Below are 25166 nucleotides of genomic sequence, written 5' to 3' on the forward strand. Positions count from 1 at the left end.
TAAAAAATAGACTTCAAATTAAAATCAATCAAAAGAGATGAAGAAGGACATTTCATATTCATCAAAGGAAAAGTCCATCAACATGAAGTCTCAATTTTGAACGTCTATGCCCCAAACACAAAAGCACCCACATAAAATCTCACACTCTAGTAGTAGGAGACTTCAACACTCTGCTCTCACCACTAGACACGACTTCCAGACAGAAACTTAACAAAGAAACAAAAGAACTAATAGAAGTGATGACCCAACTGGGTTTAACATCTATAGAACATTCCACCCAAACACAAAGGGATATACCTTCTTCTCAGCGCCACATGGAACCTTCTCAAAAATCGACCACCTACTTGGCAACATAGCAAACATCAACAAGTACAAAAAAATTGGAATAACTCCATGTATCTCATCAGTCCATCATGCGTTAAAGTTAGAATTCAACAATAACACAAATCGCAGAAACCCTGCAAACTCATGGAAATTGAACAATGCACAATTGCACCATCCCTGGGTAAAGGAGGAAATAAAAAAAGAAATTAAAGACTTCCTGGAATTCAATGAGAATGAAGACACAGCATACCCAAACTTATGGGACACTCTGAAAGCAGTGCTGAGGGGAAAATTCATAGCACTAAGTGCCCACATGAAGAAACTGGGGAACAGTCACACTAGAGAATTAATAGCACAGCTGAATGCTCTAGAACAAAAAGAAGCAAACTCACCCAGGAGGAGTAGATGCCAGGAAATAATCAAATTGAGAGCTAAAATCAATCAAGTAGAAACCAGGAAAACATTGAAAAGAATCGATGAAACAAAGAGTTGGTTCTTTGAGAAAATCAACAAGATAGACAAACCTTTGTCCAAACTAAACAAAAGACAGAGAGAGAGCTTGCTAATTAACAAAATCAGAAATGAAAAGGGAGACATAACAATGGACACTGAGGAAATCCAGAGAATCATCAGGGCATACTTTGAAAATCTGTACTTCACAAAATTCGAAAATTTAAAGGAAATGGACAATTTCCTGGATAGATATCACTTTCCAAAACCAAATTAAGAACAGATAAACAATCTAAGCAGACCTATAACCCTTAATGAAATAGAAGCAGTCATCAAAAGTCTCCCAACCAAAAACAGCCCAGGCGTAGATGGCTTCAGTGCAGAATTCTGCCAGAAATTCAAAGAAGAGCTAATTCCAATACTCCTCAAAGTGTTCCACACAATAGAAGTGGGAGGCTCACTGCCAAACTCTTTTTAGAAGGCTACAATTACCTTGGTACCCAAGCCACACAAAGACACAACTAAGAAGGAGAACTATGGACCAATTTCCCTCATGAACATCGATGCAAAAATACTCAATAAAATACTAGCAAATTGGATTCAAGAAAACATCAGAAAAATCATCCACCATAATCAAGTAAGCTTCATCCCAGAGATGCAGGGATGGTTCAACATTAGAAAATCTATCAATGTAATCCACCATATAAACAAACTGCAAAAGAAAAATCACATGATCATCTCACTAGATGCTGAAAAACCTTTGACAAAATCTAACACCCCTTCATGATAAAGGTCCTAGAGAGATCAGGGATAACAGGAACGTACCTGAATATAATAAAAGCAATATACAGTAAACCAACAGCTAACATCAAACTAAATGGAGAGAAACTCAATGCAATTCCTCTAAAATCAGGAACAAGACAAGGATGTCCACTCTCTCCATATCTCTTCAATATTGTACTTGAAGTTCTAGCTACAGCAATAAGACAACAAAAGGAGATCAAAGGGATACAAATAGGAAAAGAAGAAGTCAAGCTTTTACTATTTGCAGATGATATGATAGTTTACATAAGTGACCCGAAAAACTTCACAAGGAAATTCCTAGAGTGGATAAACACCTTCAGCAAAGTGGCAGGATACACGGTTAACTCAAAAAAAAAATAAGTTGCTCTATTATATACAAATAGGGGAACAGGAAGGTTGAGTGGGGCATAGAATAGGGGGAGAATAGGATAAGAAATATCATAATAGAGGGAGTCATAGGTTTGAACAAGGGGGAGCTCTTGGACTCAAGACTGATGGCTGGGAGGACAGCATGAGACTGATCCAGAACCCCCTGAATGTGGTGTCAGTGAGGAGGCCTAGGCAATCTATGGACCCTTGGGTAGTATTTATCCCTGACGTACAAATGGACTTTGGGTACCCATCCCACAATGAGAGATGCCTCTCAGCCTGGACTCTAGGGGGAGGGCCTAGGCCCTGTCCTGGATGAAATGACAGACTCTGGAGAGCCCCCATGGAGGGCCTCACCCTCCCTGGGGATCAGAGTGGAGCTTGGAAGGGGGGTTGGGGGGCCTGGTGGGGAGGGAGGGGGAGGAGGAGAGGGAGAGGGAGCTGGGATTGACATGTGAAGAAAGCTTGTTTCTAATTTAAATAAAAAATGAAAAAATTGTGGGGCCACAGCTGAATGGAACAACACTTGGCTGGTATGTGCAAAGTCCTGGGCTCCATCCCCAGCACCACACTACAAGAAAAAGGAGAGGGAAGTAGCGAGGATGAAGTTTCTAGGCATTCATGATCATGGTGGCGCAGCCTGTAGCATAGGACTGACAGGCAGAAACAGTAGAGTCATTTCGACTCCAAAGACAGGGACAGCTTCAGCAAAACAGTGAGACTCTGACTTAGAGGACTAAAAATGTCCAAAACGCAGGAAGGAATAGAGCATAGGTACAGAGCTTTTATTAGGCTATTTTCTGTTTCCTTTCGTTGGTTTGCTTGTTTATCTCTTTCTAAACTTTATCAGCATATTAAGTTGCCATTTCAACATAGCAAGATAAAATCAAAATATGTTTTCTTGTACAAGGCAAAATCTATAGTAAACACACACACACAAGATAAGCAAGAAATCAAAACACACTTTTTGAGTAAACCACATTGCCACAAAAGGGCATGCAATAAGGAACTGCAGGCAGTGAAATCCAAATAAATTATGGCAGAAGTAGCCATAATTAAATAAAATATACTTTAAACCAAAATCAGAAAAATGAGACAAAGAAGGCCATTATATAATAATAAAATAGTTAATTCAGCAAAAGTGATGTATACAATTAAATTATATGTTATATATTGCAATATATAATCATACACATAGGTTATATTATATAACTTCAATTATGTATTTGTGTTATTTTATGTAATATTTGTCTCCAATGTGATGCATGGCACAACATAGAGAACTTAAATATAAAAACTTAACATATTAGGATTACAGGGAAACACAGACTCCAATATAGTAAGAGCAGGGGCCTTCAACATTAACATCCCTTTCATGAGTGTGCAGAGTTTTAAGTGTTTTAAAGAGTTTACACTTTATTCAGAAATCTCATTCATTCTGGAAAAGGGTAATCTATGTGTAAGCCATTGTGCTGAAAACAAAACAATATTGAAAAAATAAAGGAAAGGTCAGATAAATTGGAACCATAATCAAATCCACAAATTGAAAGTTTTAGCAAGTTAAAGCATCAATACTTACAAATTATTGCATTTAAAATCACCCCCAATAAAAAAAATCTCAGAGAGCCAGGCGTTGGTGGTGCACGCCTTGAATCCCAGCACTTGGGAGGCAGAGGCAGGCAGATCTCTGTAAGTTCGAGACCAGCATGATCTACCAAGCGAGTTCCAGGACAGCCTCCAAAGCCACAGAGAAACCCTGTCTCAAAAAACAAAAAACAAAAACCTCAGAGAAGCATTTTGGAAAATCAATAAACTGAATATTTAACATTTACTTAGAAATATAAACAGAACCCCAAAAATATTAAAGAAGGCTATATTTGGAAGACATTGGCTAATAAGATGCCTCATAAAGCAGCAAGCAGATCTATGAGTCAGAGGTTAGCCAAAGCTACACAGTGAGTTCCAGGCTAGTCAGAGCTACACAGTGAGATCCCATCAAAAGAACAGAAAGAAGAAGAGGAGGAGGAGGAGGAGGAGGAGGGGAAGGAGATGGAGGAGAAGGAGGAGGAGGGGAACTCCTAAAACGTACTAGTCCTACATGAATCCTGATTTTCTCGTTTTGTATTGGTGGAGGACTAGAGTCATATTTTGAATTCAGAAACTATAAGAGAACTGAAGCGCATGGTCAGAGGAACAAGCTTACCTTGGGAATTACATAATTTCTGAATTTAACATTACAGGTAGCTGCATGGGGCACATTGTTGGGGATGAGGTTAACGTATCTCTGAACCTCATGCACCATTGCATCTGTGTAGGGCATTCGGGTCCTGTCCTGCATGCAGGGACTCCTGTCTCTGCCAATCACATGATCGATCTCTTTCTGGACCTTCGCTGATAGGGCACAATTGAGAAATGGTACAGTTGTCATAACAATTCAAATCTATGTGAAGTATGATAAAGGTATTGGGTTATCTGCACACTATTTACGTATTACTGTGTAGACAGGTATATTATTGTACAGAATAATCAATACACTGAAATGAAATGTTTCAATATGTAAATTTCATATACTATATAGTTGGTAGCTTTTATGTGTCTCATCCAGTCCCACAGTGGTTTATAAAATAATATTCTGGGGCTTAGTAATAATTATAATTGTTTGGCTGATGGCTCATGCATATTACTAACTAGCTCTCACAATTAAATTAACTCATTTCTATTATTTTATAATTTATCATGAAGCTCATGGCTTGATACCTCACATCTTGTTTACCTATTGGTTACATGGCATCTCCTCAACTCTGCCTTCTTTCTCTCTGTAACTGTTTGGATTCCCCCCTGTCTCTATTCTACCTAGCCATTAGCTAAAATAGTTTTATTTGTCAGCCAATAAAAGCAACACATATTCACAGTATACAGAAGGATATCCCACATCAACATATAAATTCTAATAATTACTCTTATAATTAATTTAATTTACAAATAATTTATAATAATTAAATTAATTTCATGTCAAGATCACAGTGGTGCTTTAAAATGGAAACCTGGAACTGGAGGGATATTTTAGTGGTGGAAAGCACTGACCTGTCCTCCAGAGGACTCAGATTTAATTCCTAGTACCCACAGGTGGCCCACAATTGTCTATAATTCCAATATCAGGAGATCTGATGCCCTTTTCTGGTCCCTGTAGGCACCAGGCATGCATTCAGGCCACAGACATATGAGTAGGCAAAACACCCATACACATAAAATCAATAAATAAAAAATTTTAATTGAATATTACTGTATGTATTGTGTGTGTTTGTCCATATGGGAAACTGAGTATCTTTTTTCATCCTTACATTTCCCAAATGCATTTACTTTGAGACATTCTAGAAGTTTTGTCTGTAGTTTCTGTTTGCATTTATAAACAATAACTATTTCTATTATTTGATTATACTATTTCTGATCAGTTTTATAATAGGCATTATACTCCTATGACCACTTCACACATAATGTACAAACTCACACACACATATATACATGCAAACATATACTCATACATATACATGCACATATACATGCACACATATACACACAAACATAAACACTCCAGACAGTACCCAGAGTATCTTTTCATTGAATTCAGAGCTTTGGTGTTTAACTACTGCTCAGCGTATCTGTTCTTCCCTTTCTCATTTTCTCTATTGTCATAATTAGTCCCATATTTATCTTATGTGTACAAATGGCATCTATTGACACAAAAATATCAATATTAAAACTTCTTTCAGAGATGTCTAAAGAAGACTAGCTTTGCCTCACACATGCCAGAGTCATACCTGTCACCTCTTTGTGCTTCAGGAGGAGCAAGAGTCCATATCTGAGGGTAGTACTTGTGGTTTCTGATCCAGCTACAAACACATCAGCCACAGTAGCCATCAAGCTTTCAGTAGTAAACTCAGAGTGTGGATTGTCCTTTTCCTAAGAATTTTTATTTGGTTATTAGATAGTAACCACTATATTAAATTGTAACAAGTGCTACAAATAGAGGTTGTTCTACAGGTAAACAAATTTAGAAAGTGAAGCGAGTAGTAAAAATATTATAGTAAGTGCACAATATGTCACACAATGTAAATTACCTAACCCAATCTTCATTTCTATTTCCTTATTTCTTCCTTGCATCAAAATTCAATTTCCTGGACATTCTTATAGCTATGTTAAGCCATAAAAACCATGTCCACTAATAACATAAGAAAAGAACCCACTGATACAAATTTATTATTCCCTTTTACTTAAACTATATATGGCAGTGAAAGTGGTTCTACTGGACCATGAGAATTTTAACATCTATATGCGGGCTGGAGAGATGGCTCAGCAGTTAAAAGCACTTGTTACTCTTCCAGAGAACCCAAGCTCAGTTCCCGGCAGCCACGTCAGGCTGCTCTGTAAATTCATTTGTAACTCCAGCACCAAAGGATCTAACACCTTTGGCCTCCGGGGTCACCTGCACTCATGTGTACAAACACATACACCTATGAATAATTTTCAAATAATAACAAATCTTTAGCATCAGCTTGAGTACACGCACACTAAGTGTAAACGTGGCAAACGTCAGGCATGCACCACTCCACCCGGAAAGAGTTTTTAGAATGTGATACAAAACTGAGGAAGAGACTCTCCTCCTCCACCTTTCTCTGAAGAAAAGACAGAATGGGTTTAGAGCCTAACACGCTTGTCTGTTGTATCTAGGTTTTTCTGTTACCATTAAAAAATTGGGAGTCAGGTATTGGGATGAAAACCTGACAGATCAAAGAAGAGGCAGAGGAGCAACTAGCTGACCTTCTCCCCACACTTCCCAGACCAAAGAAGGAAGGGGGAAAGTCCACAAATCTCCAAGCCCCTTCCTGAGGCTTTCTATCCATATCCTGGGTGCTCTGTAGTCTCTATGACTGAGGTTTGTCAACTAGTCACTGGCTCTGCCCCTGATTCAAGGTTAACTTGATTAACACAGTCTCAAGGTGTCACATTGTGATCAAATATCCCACAAAACTTGTCAAATGAAAAATGATTTATATTCATACCAAATGAGAATTAAAGTTGGAAGTATATTGGGCCAATGATGATAATCCAAAAACTCTACCATAAATTTTTTTCTTTTCTTTTTTTTTCTGGTTTTTCAAGATGTGGTTTTTCTGTGTAGCCTTGGCTGTCCTGGAACACCCTTTGTAGACCAGGCTGGCCTCGAACACACAGAGATCCACCTGCCTCTGCCACCATGCCCAGGATTTATAAAATTCTTTGAAAGTCCCAACATACAGAATTTTTTGAGTGAAAGGAAGACAAGACCATAATTGAAACACTCTATCTCAAAAGTTCCCAGTAAACTGATTCTTAATTAAGTAACTCTGGGACAGAGAGAAATAAATACCTTTGTGGTTCTCTAAACCATAGGGTGAACTGGCTGTTTTGTGCAGTCATGCAAGTACCCTAAGATTGCCAATCACCGGGGAGACTATTTTAAAGATGGTAAGTACAGGGGAACTTGCAGACAATGTGCAGACTGCACATTGCTAGTCCAATATTAATTATTACAGTCAACTTGGCAAATAGCAAGGTGGTTCCTCAAAGAGTAAAAATGAAATGAACATGATTCAGCCACTCAACTCTTTATCACACATCCAAAACCTAATTAATTGAAATTCATATGTCAAAAAGATGCCTGCTCTCCTGTGTTATGTCCATCATTATCCACTGGAAACAGTCAAATTTATTTAAATTAGAAACAAGCTTCTTTTACATGTCAATCCCAGTTCCCTCTCACTCCCCTCCTCCCCTGTCCCCCACCGACCCCCTATCCCATCCCTTTTCTGCTCCCCAGGGAGGGTGAGGCCTTCCATGGGAGATCTTCAAGGTCTATCATATCATTTGGAGCAGGACCTAGACCCTCACTCGTGTGTCTAGGCTGAGAGAGTATTCCTCTGTGAGGAGTGGGCTCCCAAAGTCCATTCATATACTAGGGATTAATACTGGTAAGCTGGTGAATTTTTATATGAGATACATTCAAATTCAAGATGGCTGAGAATAAGACAAAATTAATAAGAATATTATGTCAGAATCTATTTTTCCATAATGCAGACTACCATTAAGCCAGTCCAAAGAAAGGAAAGGCCTTATAGCTGGTCTTTGAATTCCATTCTCATCTCAGATATCATTCCACTGAACTCAGTGACTCCCCCCTGGTAGCATAAGCATTGCACTCTTGTTTTGTTTTAAACAAATACCTAACTAAATCAAATCTCTTTATGCCAATGCCTATGTGTGCAGAGTATCTCAAAGACATCGTTACCTGTTTATCTGGGCTGAATAATTTCTAGCTATTCCCAGCTAAGGTTGTTACATTCCTCTGTGTCACCGCACACGTCTGAGTCTCTCATCGTCTTCACTATACTCATCATAAATTCTCACTCCTGCTACCTCACTACAAATACTCAAAGATTAGTAACAAGCCCAAGTCATCAGTGAAGCCTTCCAGGTTAAGCTCATGTTTATCATTCTCCTATATGATCAAGTCCACTTTTTACTTTAATTGCAGGGGGCCATGGGATTATACAGCAGGTGACAACTAGTGTTCAGCAGGTCAACCCACAGACAAATGATTTTCTGTTGGGGAGCCCCACTAGGCAAAATCCATGGGGTCACTGGCTGTGAAAAGCAGTTGTGTCCTGACTGTAATTTCTCTCATGTGAGACTTCATTTCTTTCCTAAGAACTGCATTCTTTCCCTAATAACAGCTTTGGGTGTATTTCCACTGCTTGTGTGTTTATCTCTTTCATCTACTGGTATATATTCGGTGGGAAGTCGGGAAGAGGACTTTTTATTTTTCTGTGTAATTTTGATATATAGGATATATACTGGGTGCCTTGAATTCTCAGAAAAGCTATTGATCACTCAACCAACCCCGTAGAAAGGAATTCCTTCTCACTCAGGCATCGGGAGAACAAATGCCCTGCCACTCAGCCCAAGGCTGGAAGCATCAGCCTCCAAATTTTATGTTATGTAGCCATAGTTTTTTCCCTTTGATCTAGCCACTGCAGATGTAATCTCTAGAGATGAGAGGCCTCCCTTAATCAACTAACATTTGGAAAAAATGCTAATTCAGATCAAATGCCCCCCATTTTTCCTTCTGCAGCTTAGGCTGGTTGCCATGGCTACCATGATGCTGTGTTCCCATCTGTTGAGAAAGCAAAAGTGAGTGAGTGCTTAGAAAGCACAGAGCTATGGTATCTCCTCCCATTTTCCACATTTACCAATTACAAACTTCTAGCTTAACTAGTCACACTTAAGAATGTAAGTTTAGCATACACATACTCACAAAAAAAACCTTTTTCTCTTTTTTCTCTTATTAGAATTCTATACTGATTTAAAGCTCCATCCTTAATTGAGACTTCCAGTATCTACCAGGGAGTCTCACAGTCAAGCCCCCTCTGAGACATAAGTAAGATAACAGACACCCACTTTGTCAGCCTTATTTATCTTCTTGGCCCTGAGAAATGTATGCCTAGTATCCTTGCTATTGCCAGAGAATTGCTAACGGTGTCTGTGTGGGTATATAAACTGAAAACCTTGTGGGATGAGAGAGTTTATCAGAAGAATAAAGAGACATAATGAGAAGAAGATGATGTGTATGAGCTAATTCGTTCACACTCAGATCCCTTTACCTATATCCTGTGCTTGCTGAAGCATCCTGTCTGAACCCTGAGGTGCATTGAGGCTGACACTCAATGGCCACTGTTAAAACTGTCACAGGAAAGTAATAGTTTTCTCAGCCACAAAGACAGCCAATTTTAGACTTCAGAACATAGTCAAAACAAGCTGGTTGCCCCTGGAGACAAATACACAAAGTCATTTTCCCAGTTTTTTATTGCAGATTCAAGGTTATCTTGATGTGGTGATATCTTACTTGAACAAATAAAACCTGTCTGGGGGTCAGAGAATGGAGCTTGCCACAAGCTAACCATAGAGGTCTGTACAGACAGACAGGAAGTGAGGCAGCTGGGTGGAAACAGGATATAAGCAGGGAGAAACAGGAAATCGCTCTCTTGTTTGCTGAGATGCTAAGGAGGTAAGGTGTGCCATGGCTTGCTCCTTCTCTCTGATCTCTCAGCATTTCTTTCTGTATCTGACTCCAGCCTTTTATTATCTAAACCAATTAAGAACTGCATTTACAGCTTGAAGCAACGTTAGTAGATTAACTTTCTCAGAAGTTGGCTTTTTTGCATGTAGTCCCAGCCTCAGTTTGTTACAGGCTCAAGGTTCTGCCAACTAACTGTTTACTTTCTGTCTGGGAACCCTCACCAACTTAGGGCTACATGTATGACCAAGCATTACTAACTGGCTGGTCAGTGTGACCTCACGATCCTAAGAGAGACTGTGTGACTTAGCTTGTGGTCAGGCCCTGAAATGTAATATGTAATTGTCCAGAATTTAGCTGTGAGAGGAATGGTGGTGTAGTGAGAAGTGGCTATGTTGAGCTATGTAAGGGCTGTGCAGAGAGCTCTCACAGAGATGTAAATAGAGTTCTTAATTGGTCTAAGTAATAAAAACCCAGAGACAGATATTGAGGAAAAAGCTGAGAGATCAGAGAGAAGGAGCAAGCCACGGCTCATCTTACCTCCTTAGCATCTCAGTAAACAAGAGATGGTTCCGGTTTCTCTCAGCTTGTATCCCGTTTCCACCCAGCTGCCTCACTTCCTGTCTGTCTGTACAGACCTCTATGGTTAGCTAGTGGCAAGCTCCATTCTCTGACCTTCAGACAGGCTTTATTTGTACAAGCAAGACATCCCCACAAAGAGAATGTGTGTATGTGCTCTGAGTAAAGGATGTAGCTGAATGGGCAGAGAGAGAAATGTGAGAGATGAAGAAGAACAAGTGTGAGAGACATGTGAGAGAGTGAGTGACTAAAGAGTGAGTGAATGTGTGTGAGAGACAGAGAGAGAGAGAGAGAGAGAGAGAGAGAGAGAGAGAGAGAGAGAGAGAGCGGGAGGGAAGGAGGGAGAGAGGAGGGCCATGTCACAGAGCCGCTGCTATGTAAAGGAGCTATGTAAAGATCCGTGTGAGAGAGTGTAAAGGAACTGTATAAAGTGCTGTGTGGTAGGAGAGCTATGTAAATGAGATGAATAGCAATGCCTGTGTGGAGATATGTAGCTGTGTGGAGTCAGAGACTTTCAGAAATGATTTTTTAAGATGAAGTAAAAGAGAAAGTTACCAACAGAAAGCATCTGTGTTTCCTTATTTTTTTCACCTCAAGTAGGTAAGAATTCTTTTCATAAGCCAAATTAATGGAGTATTTTGCATACCCTGGGTGCTGACTGGAGGCTGGCCCCCCAGTTAGCAGTATTTAATGTTTGATATTTTGTATTTTCTAAGTCATTTATATGTCTAAATCGCATGAAATGTATATTGTCTTTCCTCATATAACTTATTAAATAATGCCGATGTATTTTGATTGCTTAACAATTCAATTTTAAATCTTAAATGATGCTAGTTCAATCCATGCCCACAATAGGAACCTAAAGCGTGTACCAAGTGTTTCTTGCCTGAAAAGTTAAATTTCTCCCAGTAAGAATAAAAAAGATTGATGAAACACAAAATGCAAGCCAATAAATAACATCTTACCTTTTCCATTTTGATCAGGAAACAGTCGATGAAGTCCCGAGGATTGTTCATGTCCAGTGTTTCTTGGTGTTCTTTCACTCGTTTCAAAATATAACTTTTTATTTCAGCAAAATTTTTAAGTGCTTTGTTATGGCTCCCTGGGAGATAATCAAGGAAGGCAGGGATAACATTGCAGACCTTAAAGATTTAAAAAATATATGTCTATTAGCCTGAATGTGGTCACTTACATTTGTAGATGTTACTCAGAAAGCTTATGTGGGTGAATCACCAGAGTCTGTAAGTTTGAGAATAGCCAGGGTAGCATAGTGAGATGCCATCTCAAAAAAAAAGCCCTAAATTATGAACATGTATTAAAGTCATATTCAGCATGTATCAAGCAATAGTTACAAATAGAGCAAATAAAAAAGATGGTGGTCATTTGACAAAGAATATTTAACTAAATATAGAAAAGAGTCATCCCACTATCTTGACCAAGATGATCAAAGGTGAAAACTGAACACATAGTGATCAAACTCAGTTATGGAATTTCATGTTAGTGGCTCCTCTGCAGATAGATCATGAAGGACACTTTCCAGACATTGTCTTGAAACACATATGGCTGTTGAAAACTTAGCAACTCTATTTCCCTGATTTCTGTGGTTATTTTACATTATGAATGAGAATGTCTTTGATATATGATAGGGACTTATATCCATGAGATCTTTACAATACAGCTAACTATACAAAACCTGAACAATGACAGCTCCAGTTGACCAACATGGATCTTAGAAGTCTCACAAGGCCCTACCCCCTAGATGAAGGCAATTAACAGATGCTAAAAGTGGAAGAATAAGTCTTGTCCAGAGAGGAGACATCTGCTCGGTTATCCATTCCAAAATGGTCATCTTTAAACATATATACAAGTGAGCAATACATGTAATTATGTATTCATATATATTATTAAACAATAATTAAAGAAGAGGTCATAAAGTTGAGAGGAAGTGGAGGACAGAGCTGGAGAGGGAAAGTGTGGGAAACTATAAAAACACAGTACTCTTCTATGAAATTAAATTCTCACAATAATAAAATAAATGTTTTTTAAACCTGGGATACCCTTGGGGACTGAGAATAAAGAACAATCAATATCAAGGAGAACACTGGAAGCTCTCAGAATACCTCTGTACCTTCCACTGGATTTTCCTGTTGACATAAACTGCTTTAAAACAGTCTTCTAAGCTGGGCAATGGTGTCACACACCTTCAATCTCAGCACTTAGGAGGAAGAGGCAGGTTGTTCTCTGTGAGTTCGAGAACAGTCTGATCTACAAGAGCTGGTTCCAGGACAGGCTCCAAAGCTACACAGAGAAATCCTGTCTTGAAAAAAATAGTCTTCTAAAAATTATAGCAGAAAAGTGAACAAAAAATGCATCAGTTCAGGGGGATGACAAGAGAGATCAATCAGTAAACGCTGCAAAAATTGAGGATCTAAGGGAGACCTCAGAGTTCATGTGAAGAAGCCAGACATTGGTGCCCATACTTGTTATCCCAGAGACCTGGAGGCAGAAACAGGCAGATACTTGGGGCTCAGTGGCCACCTGATCTACCCTGTAGGTGAGCTTCAAGTCAGAGGGAGACTCAGTCCCTAAAATAAGGTAGAGATCCTAAGAAAGCTTGCTCTCCAAACTCCACATGCATGCATACATACATATTAGTACATGTGCCACACACATGTACACAAACAAACAAAAACAAATAAATAAAATACCTTTAAAATCTGATAAAGCACTGGGGAGAGGAAGGGCACATCTTTAATCCCTACACTCAGGAGGCAGAGTCTGGCAGCTCTCTGTGAGTTTGAGGCCAGTATGGCCTACAAAGCTAGTTGCAGGACAGCCAGGGCTACACAGAGAAACACTATCTCAAGAAATCAAAGTAAAATAAAATAAAATATGATAAAGCAAAAATATTGCTGAAGGAAAAGAGAGCACAGGAGAAGAAGGAGGGAGAATAATATACTAAAGTAACTTCTTTCTGAATTCTTGAAGCTTGGAGACAAAGTGTGTTGGGAACCAGGGGTCAGATGAACATGTGGACTATTACCTTTCCCACAGTTTGTGCTGATATTGAGCCTATACTGACCATGTGGCTAAATCCACAAGAGTTTTCTTTACTTCAATAGCTTCCCTTCTTTGCACAGCAGATGGCCCTGCTGTCTGCAAATAGCCATGCAATCTGTGATCTGAGTTGGCTCTCTCTCTCTCTCTGTCTCTCTCTGTCTCTCTCTGTCTCTCTCTGTCTCTCTCTGTCTCTCTCTGTCTCTCTCTGTCTCTCTCTGTCTGTCTGTCTCTCTCTCTCTCTCTCTCTCTCTCTCTCTCTCTCTCTCTCTCTCCCTTCCGAGATTTTGTTTTACTGAGAGTTGGAGAGTTAGCACCAACATGTCCTGAATCCTTCCTGGAAGATAACTGTACAAAATAGTTCAACAAGAAGTGTATAAACATTTACCCATAAAATGCTAAGTTGGGTTTCTGAATGTCTATATTGATTAGCAAGAGCTAAAAATTTAACCAACTTAGATATCCATCAAGAGAGAGAGAGAGTGTGTGTACATATACAGACAGTGAAATGTTCTTTCAGCCATAAATAATGAAATCATAGCATCACATTTCATGAAAATGCATGGAACTATAGATAGGTACATAAGGTTTTTGTTTCGGGGGCGTTTTATTGGTTTTTCAAGCCAGGGTTTCTCTGTAGCTTTGGAGGCTGTCCTGGAGCTCTCTCAATAGACCAGGTTGGCCTCGAACTCACAGAGATCTACCTGCCTCTGTTTCCCGAGTGCTGGGATTAAAGGCATGAGCCACCACTGCCTGACTAATAGATAGGTATATACGTAGAAAGGGAACAATGAGAAGGGGAAAGATTTGCAATAAGGGGAAGAAAAGGCAGAAAGATAAGGGGGGATTCATATGACAGAAAAACAGAATAAAGCACTAATTAGGGGGACAAAGAGAGCTAGCAAAAGTAGGGAAATGGAGGATGGTAAGTGCAGTGAAAGAGGGAAATACATAAGAACAAAGTATAAACACACACAGACACACACACACACACACACACGTGCATGCACACACAAGTACATGCACCATAATGAAGCCCATAATTTTGTGTGCTGATTTTAAAATTTTTTAATCCTTGAAATTTCATGAATTTCTATAATTCACGTTATTTATGAGGATAGAAATTAAGGAATTTTGAGCAATTTGCTATAGAACACAAAGCCATTCCTGCTATTTTTACTACTAGTTCTCAACCTCCAGAATGGAATCCTGACGTTATAACCAGGAAGGATGCAAGAACATGAAGAAGGAAATTGGAAAAGTGTAAAACACAGAGGGAGACTTTAACTGGGGAGACAGTGCATGCAGGAGATGGAGAGAAGATGAATAAACAACTCTGTGCTTGAAAAAGCCATAGTGAAACATTGTTTTATGTTTATTTAAAATACATATATGATGTATAAGTGTGTTGTATAGATATATGTGCACACACGTATTTGAAATTTAATATACATATATAGTAAATGAAATTGTATCACTTGGAGTGATAATGCTCCCCTCAAGAACCATATACTATCTTTAAAAAACCCCAGAAATAGACATGGGAAATCTCCATTCATGTTGGTAGTTGGGGAAGTCTAAGAAGCTCTTAAAACTGAATAAACTGTTACCATTGCTCTTGATTGCCTCCCAGAACTTAAAGCTAAGACTGCACTGATGAAGACAACACACCCTTCAGACACACAAGGCTTGGAAGAATCCAGCTATAACCAACCTAGAAATCTCTTCCCTGAGGACTAGTTCTCATTGTTTTCAAAGGTGATGCACAAGTTGCGGCAGTAGAAAAGCAATTGTAAGTCTTTATAAAATGACAAAACCTGCAAACCACAATGACCAGAACAACAAGATATTCCCCAATGATGCAATAATGGCACTTATATCTTGGAAATAACCAACAATTGTCTAATAGGACTTAACTCCTCCTCAATGGGAGGGAGTTCATAAGTAGTACTGTAAGCCTATAGGTTGTAAGAATACAGACCCTAGAAAAGAACCTACTATTACAAGCTTCCTAAATCAGTATAATTTCTAACTTCATTCTAAATATGCATCCTACACTACAACTAAGTGTAGCTCTCGCCGCTCATCTAAGAAACTTTTTCTTAAAAACAGATAGATACTATTACAGAAATGCACAACTGGTTAAAATGCTGAGAACAACTGACTGTGGGGTGCCAAACCCCAATGGATAAATCTATGAGGCAACTCCTACACATCAGGATTAGGGAGTCACAGAAGAGGGAGCAGACTGGGATGCTGTGATACCTTCTAAAGACCAGTCAGTCTTCCCATCTATGTTCCCAAGTATCTACCAATGATTCTCTCAGAGGAGAAACTTCAGTCATATAAATTGATAACAATGTCTCTGACTTGACTGACAGACAAGCCTGTGGGTGATAGAATCTTTTCAATGAAAACCTGGATGTCCTCTGAGAGCTTGAAGATGTTTCCAGGCTGTTACCAAAGTATCACCTGGAAAAGGGAGTCAGTGGGAAAATCCCTAATGAGTCGGCTTAAACTATATTTAGGCATTGCTACTGGTCTGAAAACTGAAGGTCTCAGCTATGTCTTTGAGAAGTTCATGCCACCATGATAAGATACGGACAGGACCATGGTGTGGAAACACTCATTTCATGAGCAGAAACTTCATTCCTCCATGAAAATATTTAAAAATCAAACAAAAAAGCCATAGATTCAACTCTGGAGAAAATTCAAAGCTTACAGACACCATGTGGAAGCAGAGTTGATAAACCAATGGAGGCAAATTAAACATGATAGGGAAAGGGCTGGATAAATGTCTCAGAGGTTAAGGGAATTGGCTGCTCTTCCAGAAGACCCAGGTTCAATTCCTAGCACCCACATGGTGGCCCACAACTTTCCATAACACAACTTTGGGGGGATCTGATGCACTCCTCTGGCCTCTGTGGGCAAGCATGTGATACATAGAAAGGTATAAAAGCACAACTCATATACATTTTTCTAAAAGGTAGAAAGACTTTGGGGTATTTTGTCTGCCCTTGTCCCACTTGTCTCCTTGGCTTGACATTGGCACCTTGTAACTAGTTTGTGGCTTCTTTTGTTGTTGTTGTATTGAGGATCAAACCCAGATCCTTGTGCAAAGTACACAAACTACCTAAACTAAGATTTCTCTTCAGCCTCTCCCTTTGTTTTTCCTTCACCTACTTTACCCTCCTGAGTAACTGAAATGGCTAGAAAGAAGAGGGAGGAAGGGTAACGGAGACTGATTCTGCTTTCCAACAATATTTTACATACCAAGCTTCAGACTTTAATTTGTAGAGAAATAAACATAAATGATACATCTTTGTCTCACCTGCAACCATGGGGAGTTCAAAATTTCAAAGTTTTCATTTAATTTCTCCATCAAGTTAAGAAAATTCTTGTCATTATAATCAAAACGATTGTGAAAAACAACTGAACAGATCACATTGGAAGGAGCACAGCTCAGGAAGAAGGTGGGATCACAGGGTGAGCCTGAAGGATTGGAAAAAAATTTAAATACAATTAAAACATACATGTAAAGTCTTTATCTTTGGACTAAAAAAACAATAATAACTTTATAATCCCTAAGGAAGTATTGGCACAGAATTTCAATGGACTTTCTGGTTCACAGAAGAGCTAAGAATATTGGACAATGGGCTAAAACTAGAGGTATAGATATCTCCCAAGATCAAATTCTTGGAGATGGAGATTATGCTACTTTAGAAAGGCAGTGTCAATATCATGATCACCTGTTGGGTTTATGCTGTGAAGCAGCTTTGAACACTTGAGACAGAATTGGAAAAGCAGTAAAGAAAATTGAGTCATTTACAAAAGTTATACAGATTTTATACAAAGACTGTCATCAGCAGTAAGTAGAATGATATCAAACACAGAAGCTAAAAAAATAATAATTGAAACAATGGCTTTTGAAAATGCTAACACCCAATGCAAAAGGATAATTAGGCCTTTTAAAGCAAGATCATCACCTTTGGAGCACTGGATCCAAGATACAATTAATATTAAAATCCATAATCATGATGATGATATATGGATAGAAGAGGTTTCTAAGAGATTTAAAGAAAATTGAAATGTCAATTTTTTTCATTATGGCAGACATGTTTCCCTGAAAAGTGAGTGTAAACAGGGTGTTTCTAAGAACAATTCATTTTGTAAATATAATCCAAACAGAAATCTCCTCCCTTCTGGATTATGCAGAAGTTATAGCAAAGGCAGGCATTGGACTAAGGAATGTGGTCAACAAGAAATTATAAAGGTAATACTTTTCCATTGGGAGATGCCAAATTCAGTTCAGTACTTCCTTTTGCCATGGAAAGCACTTCCCAGAGCAATTAAAGAGCCCAATACCTATTGAAGGAAATCATGCTGCTCTATATGATAGAAGAGAAACAGAAGAGAGAACAAAAAGTCATAAAAAAACACAAAGCGAATATATTGCCAAACTTCTATAAATAAATAGAGATCAAAATCAAACTACAAATAAATGATGTTATCATTGTAAGTCTGGTAGACACAGATACAAATGTAACAATTATATCACAAGAATCTTGGCATCCAAATTGGCCTCTTCAGGAGGTAAATATTCAAATTTTATGGACTGGAACTTTATCTCAAGTAAAACAGAACACGAGATGCTTAAATGTATAGGGCCAGAAGTACAGAATGGATTACTAAAGTCAGTGTTGCCAAAACTGCAATGAATTTGTGGGGATGTGATTTATTACATCAATGGAATACTCAGATAATCATTCCCCCAATCTTAGAAACAAAACATAAATTAATATATGAATCTGGAAAATTTTATGAGAAGGTGTTATAAAGAACAGTCACCGAAGACCCCAACCCCAGTGGGCAGCTCCTGGCATCCAGAAGACCCGCCCACACAGGAAAGACATCAGCCCCTCCAAGACCCCAACCCCAGCGAGTCCAGCTTCAGGTGAGATTGGGTCTCCGGCGGGGACCGCCCTCGGGCCGCTCCTGGCATCCAGAAGACCCCCACACACAGGAAAGACATCAGGCCCTCCAAGACCCCAACCCCAGCAAGTCCAGCTTCAGGAAAGACATCAGCCCTTCCAAGACCCCAACCCCAGCGAGTACAGCTTCAGGAGACCTGCCCACACAGCAAAGAAGTCAACAATTCCAAGACCCCAACCCCAGTGAGACCAGCTTCAGGAAAGACATCAGCCCTACCAGGACGCAAACTCCGTGTCAGCATCCCCAGCTTCAGCTGCAGGAAGGAAGGAGACCAGTGGAGACAGAAAGACCCCACCAGCACCCACTGAAAGAAGAGATGGGAAGAAGACAGAATAAGAGATCACTCAGAAATAGAAACACCAACATGACCCCACCAGAATCCAGGGATCCAACACCAGCAAGACCTGAAAAGCACTACATAGACGAAGAAGAGGAGACAGACCTTAAAAATTATTTCATGAAGATGATGGAGACCCTCAAAGAAGAAACGAGGAAATCCCTTAAAGAAATAGAAGAAAAAACAAACAAAAAAATCCATGAAATGGGGGAAAAATTCAAGAAATAAACAAATCTCTCAAAGAATCTAAAGAGCACCAAGAAAGAACAACCAAAAAAATTAAGGAAACAACTCAAACAGTTGAAGGATTGAAAGCTGAAATAGAAATGATAAAGAAAACACAGAATGAAGGGATGCTGGAAATAGAAAAGCTGGGTAAATGATCAGGAACTACAGATGCAAGTATCACCAATAGAATACAAGAGATAGAAGAGAGAATCTCAGGTGTTGAAGACTCATTAGAGGATATAGAGTCATCAACCAAAGAAAATCTCAAAACCAACAAATCCTTAACACAAAATATCCAGGAAATATGGGACACTGTGAAGAAGCCAAACCTGAGAATAATAGGTATAGAAGAAGGTGAAGAAATTCAACTTAAAGGTACAGAAAACATATTCAACAAAATCATAGAAGAAAACTTCCCTAACCTAAAGAAAGATATGCCTATGAAAGTACAAGAATCTTACAGAACACCAAATAGGCTCGACCAGAAAAAGAAGTCACCTCGCCATATAATAATCAAAACATCAAACCTACAGAGTAAAGAGAAAATATTAAGAGCAGCTAAAGAAAAAGGCCAAGTAACATACAAAGGCAGACCTATCCGAATTACACCTGACTTCTCAATGGAAACGATGAAAGCCAGAAGATCCTGGACAGATGTCCTACAAACGCTAAGGGAACAAGGATGCCAGCCCAGACTACTATATCCAGCAAAGCTCTCAATTACCATAGATGGAGAAAACAAAATATTCCATGACAAAGCCAGACTTAAACAATATATATCCATGAATCCAGCTCTACAGAAAATGCTAGAAGGAAAACCTAGAGCCAAGGAAGATAACTACATTCACAAAGACACAGGCAATATATAATCACACTTTACAAAACACCAAAAGAAAAAGGGAGGAGAAACTACACAAAATAACTATACTAACAATAAATCAAGCACAAACAAGGATCACCAATCAATGGTCATCAATAGCCCTCAATGTCAACAGACTCAACTTGCCTATAAAAAGACACAGACTAGCAGAATGGATACGAAGACAGAACCCTTCCTTCTGCTGCATACAAGAAACACATCTCAACATCAAAGACAGACGTTATCTCAGAGTAAAGGGTTGGGAAAAGATCTTCCAATCAAACGGTCCCAAGAACCAAGCGGGTGTAGCAATCCTAATATCTAACAAATTAGACTTCAAATTAAAATCAATCAAAAGAGGTGAAGAAGGACACTTCATATTCATCAAAGTAAAAATACATAAAGACGAAGTCTTAATTTTAAACATCTATGCCCCAAATACAAAGGCACCTACATTCGTGAATGAAACATTACTAAAGCTCAAAATGCACATAAAATCTCACACACTAATAGTAGGAGACTTCAACACTCCGCTCTCACCGCTAGACAGGACCTCCAGACAGAAACTTAACAAAGAAACAAAAGAACTAATAGAAGTTATGACCCAACTGGGTTTAACAGACATCTATAGAACATTCCACCCAAATACAAAGGGATATACCTTCTTCTCGGCACCACATGGAACCTTCTCTAAAATTGACCACATAATAGGAAACATAGCAAATCTCCACAGATACAAAAAAATTGGAATAACCCCCTGCATCTTATCAGACCACCATGCATTAACATTAGAATTCAACAATAACACAAATCGCAGAAACCCTACAAACTCATGGAGATTGAACAATGCACAATTGCACCATCCCTGGGTAAAGGAACAAATAAAAAAGAAATTAAAGACTTCCTCGATTTCAATGAGAATGAAGACACAACATACACAAACTTATGGGACACTTTGAAAGCAGTGCTGAGAGGAAAGTTTATAGCACTAAGTGCCCACATGAAAAAACTGGAGAACAGTCATACTAGAGAATTAATAGCACAGCTGAATGTTCTAGAACAAAAAGAAGCAAACTCCCCCAGGAGGAGCAGACGCCAGGAAATAATCAAATTGAGGGCTGAAATCAATCAAGTAGAAACCAGAAAAACACTGAGAAGAATCAATGAAACAAAGAGTTGGTTCTTTGAGAAAATCAACAAAATAGATAAACCTCTGTCCAAACTAACCAAAAGACAGAGGGAGAGCATGCTAATTAACAAAATCAGGGATGAAAAAGGGGACATAACAACAGACTCTGAGGAAATCCAGAGAATCATCAGGGCATACTTTGAAAATCTGTACTCCACAAAATTTGAAAATTTAAAGGAAATGGACAATTTCCTGGATAGATATCACTTGCCAAAACTAAATCAAGAACAGATAAACAATCTAAACAGACCTATAACCCCTAATGAAATAGAAGCAGTCATCAAAAGTCTCCCAAACAAAAAAGCCCAGGCCCAGATGGCTTCAGTGCAGAATTCTACCAGAAATTCAAAGAAGAGCTAATTCCAATACTCCTCAAAGTATTCCACACAATAGAAGCAGGAGGCTCACTGCCAAACTCTTTCTAGAAGGCTACAATTACCTTGATACCCAAGCCACACAAAGACACAACTAAGAAAGAGAACTATAGACCAATTTCCCTCATGAACATTGATGCAAAAATACTCAATAAAATACTCACAAACCGGATTCAAGAAGACATCAGAAAAATCATCCACCATGATCACGTAGGCTTCATCCCAGGAATGCAGGGATGGTTCAACATTAGAAAATCTATCAATGTAATCCACCATATTAACAATCTGCGAAAGAAAAACCACATGATCATCTCACTAGATGCTGAAAAAGCCTTTGACAAAATCCAGCACCCCTCCATGATAAAGGTCCTAGAGAGATCAGGGATAACAGGAACGTACCTGAATATAATAAAAGCAATATACAGTAAACCAACAGCTAACATCAAACTAAATGGAGAGAAACTCAAAGCAATTCCTCTAAAATCAGGAACAAGACAAGGCTGTCCACTCTCTCCATATCTCTTCAATATTGTACTTGAAGTTCTAGCTACAGCAATAAGACAACAAAAGGAGATAAAGGGGATACAAATAGGAAAAGAAGAAGTCAAACTTTCACTATTTGCAGATGATATGATAGTTTACATAAGTGACCCAAAAAACTCTGCAAGGTTACTCCTAGAGCTGATAAACACCTTCAGCAATGTGGCAGGATACAAGGTAAACTCAAAAAAATCAGTGGCCCTATTATATACAGATGATGAAGTGACTGAGAAAGAAATCAGAGAAACATCACCCTTTACAATAGCCAAAAACAGCATCAAATATCTGGGGATAATGTTAACCAAGGAAGTTAAAGACCTGTATATCAAGAACATTGTGTCTTTAAAGAAAGAAATCAAAGAAGATACCAGAAAATGGAAAGATCTCCCATGCTCTTGGATTGGTAGAATCAACATAATAAAAATGGCAATCTTGCCAAAAGCAGTCTACAGATTCAATGCAATCCCTATCAAAATTCCATCACAATTCTTCAAGGACCTGGAAAGAACATTAATCAACTTTATATGGAAAAACCAAAGGCCCAGGATAGCTAAAACATCCCTACACAATAAAGGAACTTCAGGAGGCATCACCATACCTGACTTCAAGCTCTATTATAGAGCTATAGTCCTGAAAACAGCTTGGTATTGGCACAAAAATAGGCAGGTAGACAAATGGAACCGAATCCAAAGCTCTAATTTTAACCCACACACCTATGAACACTTGATTTTTGACAAAGAAGCTAAAACTGTACAATGGAAAAAAGAAAGCATCTTCAACAAATGGTGCTGGCATAACTGGGTACTGGTATGCAGAAGACTGCAGATAGATCCATGTTTATCGCCTTGTACAAAACTTAAGTCCAAATGGATCAAAGATCTCAACATAAATCCAGCCACACTGAAACTTTTAGAAGAGAAAGTGGGAGATACTCTTCAACGAGTTGGTACAGGAGACCACTTCCTAAACATAACACCAGTGGCACAGGCACTGAGATCGACAATTAACAAATGGGACCTTCTGAAACTAAAAAGCTTCTGTAAGGCAAAGGACACAGTCAAAAAGACAAAAAGGCAGGCCACAGAATGGGAAAAGATATTCACTAACCCTACCTCTGACAGAGGGCTAATCTCCAAAATTTACAAAGAACTCAAGAAACAAGTCTCCAAAACACCAAAGGATCCAATTAAAAGGTGGGGTACAGAGCTAAATAGAGAATTCTCAGTAGAGGAGGCTAAAATGGCCAAGAGACACTTAAGAAAGTGCTCAACATCCTTAGCCATCAGGGAAATGCAAATCAAAACAACTCTGAGATACCATCTTACTCCTGTCAGAATGGCTAAAATCAAAAACACCGAAGACAATTTATGCTGGAGAGGATGTGGAGAGAGAGGAACACTCCTCCACTGCTGGTGGGAGTGCCGACTCATACAGCCTCTTTGGAAATCAGTATGGAGATTCCTCAGGAAAATGGGAATTAATCTACCACTAGACCCAGCAATTCCACTCTTAGGCATATATCCAAATGAGGCAAGTTCATACAACAAGGGCATCTGCTCCACTATGTTCATAGCAGCATTATTTGTAATAGCCAGAACCTGGAAGCAACCTAGATGCCCCTCAACTGAAGAGTGGATAGAGAAAATGTGGCAGAAAAAAACAATGGAATCTTGAAATTCGCAGGTAAATGGATAGCACTGGAAGAAACCATCCTGAGTGAGGTAACCCAGTCGCAAAAAGACAAACATGGTATGTACTCACTCATATATGGATTTTAGACATGGATCAGGATAGTGCCAGTCTGCCCTTCCACTGATAGAGAGTCTGGGAAACAGGAAAGAACCTAAAAGATATGCATATATGCATAGTACCCAAGAGAAGAGGATTGAGACAAGATCCTCTGAATGGATGGGGAACACGGCGAGGGGTGGGGGGGGAGCGGAACCTGGGAAGAAGAGAGGGAGTGAAGAGGAAGAGAGTTGGTCATGGGGGAACAGGAAGTTGAGGAGGTGGGGGTAGAATAGGGGGAAGAGGGAATCATAGGTTAGAATACAGATCAGGCACCAGAGCGACCTCGAGTGATCTAAAGGGATAACACCAATTGGCAAGCTAAGCAATAGTGGAGAGACCCCCTCGAATGCCCATTCCTGATAATGAACTTGATGTCTATAACCATCTGGGAGCCTTCATCCTGTGACTGATGGAAGTAGAGGCAAACACACAATTAATCACTGAACTGAACCCAAGGAACCCAGTGACAGAGAGAGAGGAGTGATGAGCAAATTGGCAAAGAATGGGCTGGCAAAACCAGCAGAGACAGCTGATCTGAACAGGGGAGAGCTCTTGGACCCCAGACCGACAGTGGGGAGGCCAGCATGGGACTGATCTGGACCCCCCAAATGTGAGTGTCAGTGAGAAGGCCTGGGCAACCTATGGGGCCCTGAGCTGTGGATCAGTGTCTATCCCTGGTATACAAACAGTCTTCGTGTGCCTATAGCACAAAGAGGGATGCTCTCTCAGCCTGGACTCTTAGGGGAGTGCCTGGACCCTACACAGAGTAAAATGACAAACTCTAGATATCCCCTATGTGGAAGGATTTGGCAATAGTGTGGGAGGGTGGGGGGGGAAGGGGAGTGTGGGAGGAGGGGAGGGAGAGGGAACTGGGATTGACATGTAAAACAAGCTATTTAAAATTAAAATAAAAAATGATAAAAAAAGAACAGTCACCAACCATCCAGGTAGTACAGGAAGATGACACAACAGCTGGTGACCTTCCAAAGACACCAACAGCCCTACTTTTAAAGTGGCTGACAGAGAAACCTGTTTGAGTTGCGCAATGGCGTTTAACAGAGAAACTACAGGCTTTAGAAGAACTGGTACAGGAGCAACTAGATGCTCAGCATAATGAGGAATCAACCAGCCCTTGGAATTCTCCTGTATTTGTTATTAAAAAG

The 25166-nt window shown here is 39.4% G+C and overlaps 1 protein-coding gene across 1 annotated transcript in view; it reads right to left on the bottom strand.

The window, feature by feature from the left end:
• Positions 1-25166, bottom strand: part of LOC101832144 (cytochrome P450 2C28-like) — a 42546-nt gene that overhangs the window by 4601 nt on the left and 12779 nt on the right. Inside the window, exons 4-7 of the mRNA NM_001281683.1 lie at positions 17025-17185; positions 11602-11778; positions 5766-5907; positions 4151-4338 (exon numbers count right to left, since the gene is read on the bottom strand). Coding sequence (NP_001268612.1) covers positions 4151-4338; positions 5766-5907; positions 11602-11778; positions 17025-17185 — 668 coding nt within the window. The remainder of the gene's footprint in view (positions 1-4150; positions 4339-5765; positions 5908-11601; positions 11779-17024; positions 17186-25166) is intronic.

This window comes from Mesocricetus auratus, unplaced genomic scaffold, assembly GCF_017639785.1.
Source record: "Mesocricetus auratus isolate SY011 unplaced genomic scaffold, BCM_Maur_2.0 Super-Scaffold_4256, whole genome shotgun sequence".
NCBI lineage: Eukaryota > Metazoa > Chordata > Mammalia > Rodentia > Cricetidae > Mesocricetus > Mesocricetus auratus.